Source organism: Oncorhynchus tshawytscha, linkage group LG14, assembly GCF_018296145.1.
Source record: "Oncorhynchus tshawytscha isolate Ot180627B linkage group LG14, Otsh_v2.0, whole genome shotgun sequence".
NCBI lineage: Eukaryota > Metazoa > Chordata > Actinopteri > Salmoniformes > Salmonidae > Oncorhynchus > Oncorhynchus tshawytscha.
The window spans coordinates 52,231,183-52,241,074 of NC_056442.1; the positions used below are offsets into that span (position 1 = coordinate 52,231,183).

The following is a 9,892-nucleotide window of genomic DNA, read 5'->3' on the forward strand; positions in this document are numbered from 1 at the left end:
GAGAGCATCATGAAGAACAAGGAACACACCAGGCAGGTCCGAGATACTGTTGTGAAGAAGTTTAAAGCCGGATTTGGATACAAAAACATTTCCCAAGCTTTAAACATCCCAAGGAGCACTGTGCAAGCGATAATATTGAAACGGAAGGAGTATCAGACCACTGCAAATCTACCAAGACCTGGCCGTCCCTCTAAACCTTCAGCTCATACAAGGAGAAGACTGATCAGAGATGCAGCCAAGAGGCCCATGATCACTCTGGATGAACTGCAGAGATCTACAGCTGAGGTGGGAGACTCTGTCCATAGGACAACAATCAGTCATATATTGCACAAATCTGGCCTTTATGGAAGAGTGGCAAAAAGAAAGCCATTTCTTAAAGATATCCATAAAAAGTGTCGTTTAAAGTTTGCCACAAGCCACCTGGGAGACACACCAAACATGTGGAAGAAGGTGCTCTGGTCAGATGAAACCAAAATGGAACTTTTTGGCAACAATGCAAAACGTTATGTTTGGCGTAAAAGCAACACAGCTCATCACCCTGAACACACCATCCCCACTGTCAAACATGGTGGTGGCAGCATCATGGTTTGGGCCTGCTTTTCTTCAGCAGGGACAGGGAAGATGTTTAAAATTGATGGGAAGATGGATGGAGCCGGCGAAAGCATAACTTGCGATTTTCTGAGGACAACGCCCCTCACACAAAAGCATACAAACATTTTCCAACCAAGCAGATGAGTCACGGAAGTCAGAAATAGCAATAAAATAAATCACTTACCTTTGAAGATCTTCCTCTGTTGGCAATCCAAACGGTCCCAGCTACACAATAAATTGTTGTTTTGTTCGATAAAGTCCCTCTTTATATCCCAAAAACTCTGTTTTGTAGGCACGTTTTGTTCAGTAATCCACTGGCTCAAAGGCGGTCAAAACACGCAGATGAATACATCCTAGTTGTACCGGTTCATCGAAACATGTCAAACAATATTTATAACTAATCCTCAGGGTGTCAATTATCTAAATAATCGATAATATTTCAACCAACAATAGCGTGTCCAATAGAAAGGAAAAAGAATGAAGAGCGCACACACAGTCACACGTACAAACCAGTACTGCTTGATTCCATAAACCACATAGCAAAACGTCTAATTATTCAGAAAACAAGCCTGAAACCATGTCTAAAGACTGTTGACATCTAGTGGAAGCCATAGGAACTGCAATCTGGGCCCTAACCCTTTATATAGTGAATAGGCTTTCAATGGAAAACCACTCACATCAAAAAAATCCCATTTCCTAGATGTATTTTCCTTGGGTTTTCGCCTGCCATATCAGTTATGTTATACTCACAGACATTATTTTAACAGCTTTAGAAACTTCAGAGTGTTTTCTATCCAAAACGACCAATTATATGCATATCCAAGCTTTTTGGCCTGAGTAACAGGTAGTTTACTGTACTTGTACTTTCCTAGTAAATTGGGTAAAAAGGGTCTTATTTGGAGCATGTGAGGTATATCCATACACATTACAAATGATGAAAATAGCATTTTCAAGTCTCCCTGGCAGTCTGATCCTGCGGTATCAGATCTTCTTTAATGCGGAGCTTCTTCTCATCCAGAAACTTGTTCCCCTTGACCATTTTCCAGATAATGTCCCTGTAATGGCGCATAGTTAAGCGCAAAATGATATTGCGAGGGGGTCCATCAGATCTTCGTTTCCAAAGTCGATGTACCACGTCGATCACGTCTCTTAGCTTGTCTTTGATGCACGGAGCCACCTTTCCCAGGATATTAATGACTGCTTCCCTAATATCCTCTCCATCTACCTCTTTTACACCTTGGATTTTCAGATTCCATCTGTGAGACCTTTGACCTTTGACCTTTGAAGTCCAACTCCGTTTTCACACCGCTCATTTTGTGGGGATTGCAGTTTCTTCAAATCATTCTCTAGGAACGTTATCTTTTCCTTGTTCTCGCTCACAATTCGTGCGTAGCTAACTGACAGTTTCTGACAAATGATTGATCTTCTTTGATGTTTCTTCAGTAACCCACTCTATGATGGACACTTTGGAGAGCGTGGCGTCTTGTTTAGTAGACAGGGACTGGATTGCAGAGAAAAGTTCAGACATGGAAATGTCTTCTTTTACTTTTTTCACCGGTGGATTTTTACTTGGGGTCTGAGGTAAAGAGGTTGCAAGGATTTCATCCTGGTCAGTTTTGTTCTTTCTCTTGTTTGAGTTCACGGCTTCTTGTGTAGCCATGCTGCTCTGGTTCTCGTTGTGACTAGCTAGCATGCTGCTCTGGTTCTCGTTGTGACTAGCTAGCATGCTGCTCTGGTTCTCGTTGTGACTAGCTAGCATGCTGCTCTGGTTCTCGTTGTGACTAGCTAGCATGCTGCTCTGGTTCTCGTTGTGACTAGCTAGCATGCTGCTCTGGTTCTCGTTGTGACTAGCTAGCATGCTGCTCTGGTTCTCGTTGTGACTAGCTAGCATGCTGCTCTGGTTCTCGTTGTGACTAGCTAGCATGCTGCTCTGGTTCTCGTTGTGACTGGCTAGCATGCTGCTCTGGTTCTCGTTGTGACTAGCTAGCATGCTGCTCTGGTTCTCGTTGTGACTAGCTAGCATGCTGCTCTGGTTCTCGTTGTGACTAGCTAGCATGCTGCTCTGGTTCTCGTTGTGACTAGCTAGCATGCTGCTCTGGTTCTCGTTGTGACTAGCTAGCATGCTGCTCTGGTTCTCGTTGTGACTAGCTAGCATGCTGCTCTGGTTCTCGTTGTGACTAGCTAGCATGCTGCTCTGGTTCTCGTTGTGACTAGCTAGCATGCTGCTCTGGTTCTCGTTGTGACTAGCTAGCATGCTGCTCTGGTTCTCGTTGTGACTAGCATGTCTGCCGTCTTCTGTGAGACTTGGATATTCCGTCTACTATTGTCTTTCTGTCGTGTTCTTCCCATTCAATTTGACAAAAATGAACTCTAAACTTATCCTATGCCCCCACAACAAGTTATAGTTAGTTTCATTCAACATTGATAGCCAATATTAGACTGTTAAAGCATTGATTGGTTAAGGGCTTGTAAGTAAGCATTTCACTGTAGCACCTGTTGTATTCCGCGCATGTGACAAATAACATTTGATTTGATGTAATCATTAGTCCAACAATTGCAAACAAGAGTTTCTATTGGACAAATTCCGGTATGTTAATCCCCATTTTGGACCTAGACTTGGTGCTCCGGTACCGCTTGCCGTGCTGTTGCAGAGAGAACAGTTTACGACTACACTTCTTCCAATTGATTGGTCGATAGCACCTTTTAAATTTAGGGAATCAATGTTGTTTGAGAAAAGTAGCAAAACTTTTGTACTTCTCGATGGCTAACGCAATATCTTTCAAAAACGACAGTGCGGTAGAAAGAACTGTCAGCAAATACTGAAGAGCTCACGTTATAGACAGAAGCACGCTCCATGGCAGACCAATCCAAACTCATCACCCAGCATGTCCAGCACATCCATTATCTCAGCCAATCATGGCTAGCGGGAAGGTTCTTGTCTGATTCCGTGGCTCAAAATGTTACAATTTTATTTGCATTTATGGATGTTTGTTTTATCAAGACACATGAACGTTTACATGCTCCAGAAGGCATTTCTGCCAAAAACCCGGATTTTGTAAAAAAAAAAAATCCATGTTTATGTTAAAATGCCGCTCCTGTAATGTAGTGAAGTGTGACAGACGTCGAGTTTCCTGAAACGAGTCACATATGTTATATGTTATCATGTTATCAGCCATCTTACCTGGTAAAATGTCATTAAATGTATTAATAAACTTCAGTGGTCTTGAAATAAGGCCTTGCTGAAATGTTGATAATAAAAATATTGGTTTTATAAAACATGGAGAGAGAGGGAGAGAGAGAGAGAGAGAGAGAGAGAGAGAGAGAGAATGGTGAGGCCTTCTGCCGGCAGACATGATATTTTGATGAATCTAACGAGAGATTCACACTAAATGAGATGGATAATGTTTGACCTTTGCTTTGCCCTAATCACTGCTCTCATCAGAAGGTCACACAAGCCAAAGTCCTAGACATTCACACACACACACACAGTCACACACACACACACACACACACACACACACACACACACACACACACACACACACACACACACACACACACACACACACACACACACACACACACACACACACACAAACACTCAAGACATAAAGGAATACCCTTCAGCAGCTAATCATCCACTCCACAATTATAGTTTTTTTTATGTTTCATCTTTCTCTGTTGTCTCTCTGGCCTGATTTCTTATGTCTCCCTCTTCAGCTGGAATTCACCTCTTTCTCTTTTTCTGTTCACTTGTCTTTTGAGTGTGTTGTTGTTGATTACGAAGTGTCATCATGGTGGTTATAAATCCCTGCTCTCCCTCTCTCCTTCCCTCCCTCCCTCTCTTCCTACCCTCCCTCCCTCCTTCCTTCCCTCCCTCCCTCTCTTCCTACCCTCCCTCCCTCTCTTCCTACCCTCCCTCCCTCCTTCCTTCCTTCCCTCTCTTCCTTCCCTCCCTCGCTCTCTCCTTCCCTCCCTCATTCCTTCCTTCTCTCCTTCCCTCCCTCCCTCCCTCCCTCCCTCCCTCCCTCCCTCATTCCCTCCCTCCCTCCCTCCCTCCCTCCCTCCCTCCCTCCCTCCCTCCCTCCCTCCCTCCCTCCCTCCCTCCCTCCCTCCCTCCCTCCCTCCCTCCCTCCCTCCTTCCCTCCTTCCTTCCTTCCTTCCTTCCTTCCTTCCCTCCCTCCCTCCCTCCCTCCCTCCCTCCCTCCCTCCCTCCCTCCCTCCCTCCCTCCCTCCCTCCCTCCCTCCCTCCCTCCCTCCCTCCCTCCCTCATTCCCTCCCTCATTCCCTCCCTCATTCCCTCCCTCCCTCCCTCCCTCCCTCCCTCCCTCCCTCCCTCCCTCCCTCCCTCCCTCCCTCCCTCCCTCCCTCCCTCCCCTCCCTCCCTCCCTCCTTCCTCCTTCCTTCTCCTTCCCTCCTTCCTTCCCTTCCCTCCCTCCCCATTCCCTCCCTCCCTCCCTCCCTCCCTCCCTCCCTCCCTCCCTCCCTCCCTCCCTCCCTCCCTCCCTCCCTCCCTCCCTCCCTCCCTCCCTCCCTCCCTCCCTCCCTCCCTCCCTCCCTCCCTCCCTCCCTCCCTCCCTCATTCCCTCCCTCATTCCCTCCCTCCCTCCCTCCCTCCCTCCCTCCCTCCCTCCCTCCCTCCCTCCCTCCTTCCCTCCTTCCTTCCTTCCTTCCTTCCTTCCTTCCTTCCCTCCCTCCCTCCCTCCATCCAGCCCCAGGACCCGGCAGCGTTTGGTATAGACTCACTGCTGGTGAATACCTCTAAACATTACCTGAATATCCGGTACACCCTTCTCCCCTACCTCTACACCCTCTTCTACAAGGCTCACACTACCGGGGACACCGTGGTCCGGCCCGTCATGCACGAGTAAGTGACATCACTTCCTGTTGATCGTGGTAGCAGTTTCTCCCAGGCTCAGATCAGGAATACCATCATCTTCCTCAAGTCCACAAGGACGAACACTGACCCAGCTGAGTTTAGAGGCAACTTTATTTTTTTCGTAAACAATGCATGGATGTTAAAAAAACAAGCACTGATCGGTCCACATGAATAACCCCTCCCCCTCTCCCTCTGTCTGTCTCCCAGGTTCTACTCTGACAGTAACACCTGGACAGTGGACCGCCAGTTCCTCTGGGGGAAACACCTGCTCATCACACCTGTACTGGACCCTGTGAGTACATGTACTGGTTCAGGCTCAGTGAACTAGACTAGCTCCGTTTCATACTACGACACACAGATAATATTTCACATTTTATTTGAAATTATCAAAAAAAAACGTTTGGCGGAATAAACCCCTTGAGAGAAGACATCTCTCTCTTAACACACACACACACACACACACACACACACACACACACACACACACACACACACACACACACACACACACACACTCTAGTTGACCTCTGTTGGGACAAGCACAAAACATGACACACACACTAGTTGATCTCCGTTGGGACAAGCACAAAACATGACACACAAACACACACACACAGACACACACACACTAGTTGACCTCCGTTGGGACAAGCACAAGACATGACACACACACACTAGTTGACCTCCGTTGGGACAAGCACAAAACATGACACACACACACACAGACACACACACACACTAGTTGACCTCCGTTGGGACAAGCACATAACATGACACACACACACGCACACACAGACACACACACACTAGTTGACCTCCGTTGGGACAAGCACATAACATGACACACACACACACAGACACACACACACTAATTGACCTCCGTTGGGACAAGCACAAGACATGACACACACACACACAGACACACACACACTAGTTGACGTCCGTTGGGACAAGCACATAACATGACACACACACACACACAGACACACACACACTAGTTGACCTCCGTTGGGACAAGCACATAACATGACACACACACACACAGACACACACACAGTAGTTGACCTCCGTTGGGACAAGCACATAACATGACACACACACACACACACAGACACACACACACACTAGTTGACCTCCGTTGGGACAAGCACATAACATGACACACAAACACTAGTTGACCTCCGTTGGGACAAGCACATAACATGACACACACACTAGTTGACCTCCGTTGGGACAAGCACATAACATGACACACACACTAGTTGACCTCCGTTGGGACAAGCACATAACATGACACACACACACTAGTTGACCTCCGTTGGGACAAGCATAAGACATGACACACACACACAGACACACACACACTAGTTGACCTCCGTTGGGACAAGCACATAACATGGGATTTACTTTCCGTCCTCCCTCTCTCTTTTCTCTTTCATTTCCTCCTTTTTTCCCCACCGCACTAATGAGAGCACTGACCTCATTACAAGCAGATTAGAAGCGCAGATACATTGTGTGTGTGTGTGTGTGTGTGTGTGTGTGCGTACTCAATAGTTTTTGTGTATGCGCCAAAGAGTTTGCACGTACGCATTTATGCATATGAGTGTGTGTGCGTATGTCCGTGTGTATTTGCACGTGTGTGTGTGTGTGTGTGTGTGTGTGTTTTGCGAGTGCAGATAGATTGTGGTCATGTTAAAAGTGGCCAGCTGATTAATAAGCAATTTAGCATGGCCTCTGGTGAATTAGAGACAAGCAGAGTGGGGCTCCAGTCTGAATATAATAACTGTAATCAGAGTGAAAAGGTTGTCATGCCAGCAGAGAGAAGGGAGAAGCTTGACTTCTCCTTGGGGATACAGAGAGGATGTCATGTAAATAGTCAAACGTTGTGTCATAATTCAGGCTTATGTAATAAGTTGTTCATTGACATCAATATATAACTTGTGTGAAAGAGCATGTTCTTTGTTGGTCCTTCACAGGGCTTTTCTCTTCCTCTCTAACTTACAGTACCTCCTCTCTTTCCCCCTCTCTCTCTCTCTTCCTCTCTAACTTACAGTACCTCCTCTCTTTCCCCCTCTCTCTCTCTCTTCCTCTCTAACTTACAGTACCTCCTCTCTCCTCTCCTTCTCTCTACATCCGTCCTCTCTTTCCCCCTCTCTCTCTCTTCCTCTCTAACTTACAGTACCTCCTCTCTCCTCCTCCTCCTCCTTTCCCCCTCTCTCTCTCTTCCTCTCTCTCTTTCCCCCTCTCTCTCTCTTCCTCTCTAACTTACCTCCTCTCTGCTCTCCTCCTCTCTTTCCCCCTCTCTCTCTCTTCCTCTCTAACTTACAGTACCTCCTCTCTCCTCTCCTCCTCTCTCTCTCTCTTTCCCCCTCTCTCTCTCTTCCTCTCTAACTTACCTCCTCTCTCCTCTCCTCCTCTCTCTCTCTCTTTCCCCCTCTCTCTCTTCCTCTCTAACTTACCTCCTCTCTCCTCTCCTCCTCTCTTTCCCCCTCTCTCTCTCTTCCTCTCTAACTTACCTCCTCTCTCCTCTCCTTCTCTCTTTCCCCCTCTCTCTCTCTTCCTCTCTAACTTACAGTACCTCCTCTCTCCTCTCCTCCTCTCTTTCCCCCTCTCTCTCTCTTCCTCTCTAACTTACCTCCTCTCTCCTCTCCTCCTCTCTTTCCCCCTCTCTCTCTCTTCCTCTCTAACTTACCTCCTCTCTCCTCTCCTTCTCTCTACATCCCTCCTCTCTTTCCCCCTCTCTCTCTCTCTCTTCCTCTCTAACTTACCTCCTCTCTCCTCTCCTTCTCTCTACATCCCTCCTCTCTTTCCCTCTCTCTCTCTCTTCCTCTCTAACTTACCTCCTCTCTCCTCTCCTTCTCTCTACATCCCTCCTCTCTTTCCCCCTCTCTCTCTCTCTCTCTTCCTCTCTAACTTACAGTACCTCCTCTCCTTCTCTGTCTCTCTCGCTAACTTATCTACTCTCTCTTTCTCCCCAGTACCTCCTCTCTGTCTAATGATGTCTAGGGGCTAAGTGTAAGATCAGAGTGGATCTCTTAACATTGATCTCTCCAGCGCCTTGATAGACTGGGGAGGTCTAGCCCTGTCCGCCCGAGTCCATCCCCATACCTCTCCTCGTCTCTCCTTCTATCACTCTCCTCTTTTCATCCCTTCTTCAAAAGCAGCTGCTCTCGTCTCTACTGCATGCTCTAAATCAAGTACACTCTCAAACCTCTGAACTCATTTCCCTCTCTGTCTCTCTCTCTCTCTCTCTCTCTCTCTCTATATATATATATATATATATACTGCCTCTTCTCTCTATCTTTCTCCATTATATATCCACCCTACAATCTCTGTTTTTTTAGGCAAGTCAGTTAAGAAGAAATTCTTACTTACAATGATGGCCTACCGGGGAAAAGTGTGTTAAGTGCCTTGCTCAGGCGCAGAACAACAGATTTATATCTTGTCACCTCGGGGATTCGAGCTAGCAACCTTCCGGTTACTGGACCAATGCTCTAACCACTAGGCTACCCTGCCGCTACCTGCTACCTTTCCCATAATATTTAGTGGTATCACTCTAACCTGAGACCAACTTATGAGTCTCGAGCCCAGGTTCAGATCTTCCCTCTGTTCAACTTGCCTCATCACTCCAAATGAGGATCGAGCCCTCTGTCCCTTTCAATTACTGTTAGGATTAATGGTAGCGTTAACAGTTCCTCTGCATTAGTCAAGCTGCTGACTGATGCTAGCTATGAATGAGTCAGCCAGCAGTTAACGATGTGCAGATAGCAGCTATCATTCACCTGGATCATTTCGGAGGGTTTTCGCTTGTGGGAAAAGATGGGGATTTCCTGGAACTGTGGATGATATGAGAAAAAAATAAAATTTCTGTCTTACACAACTCAGCAGTATAAAGACCAAGGAAGCCTCTTCTGCTTCTTCTTCTTCTTCTTCTTCTTCTTCTTCTTCTTCTTCTTCTTCTTCTTCTTCTTCTTCTTCTTCTGCTTCTTCTTCTTCTTCTTCTGCTTCTTCTTCTTCTTCTCCTGCTTCTTCTTCTTCTTCTTCTTCTTCTTCTTCTTCTCCTGCTTCTTCTTCTTCTGCTTCTTCTTCTTCTTCTTCTTCTTCTTCTTCTCCTGCTTCTTCTTCTTCTTCTTCTTCTTCTTCTTCTTCTTTTCTTCTTCTTCTTCTTCTTCTTCTTCTTCTTCTTCTCCTGCTTCTTCTTCTTCTTATTATTATTTTTCTTCTTCTTCTGCTTCTTCTGCTTCTGCATCTTCTGCTTCTTCTTCTTCTTCTTCTGCTTCTCCTTTTTCTTCTTCTTCTTCTTCTTCTTCTGCTTCTTCTTCTTCTTCTTCTGCTTCTTCTTCTTCTGCTTCTCCTGCTTCTTCTTCTTCTCCCTTCTTCTTCTTCTTCTTCTTCTTCTTCTTCTTCTTCTTCTTCTTCTTC

General features: G+C 46.4%; 1 protein-coding gene across 1 annotated transcript in view; it reads left to right on the forward strand.

The window, feature by feature from the left end:
- si (sucrase-isomaltase (alpha-glucosidase)) overlaps window positions 1–9,892 on the forward strand; it is a 106,833-nt gene that overhangs the window by 40,643 nt on the left and 56,298 nt on the right. The window contains 2 exon segments of the mRNA XM_042296571.1: window positions 5,304–5,458; window positions 5,678–5,762. Of these exon segments, the coding sequence (XP_042152505.1) occupies window positions 5,304–5,458; window positions 5,678–5,762 (240 nt within the window).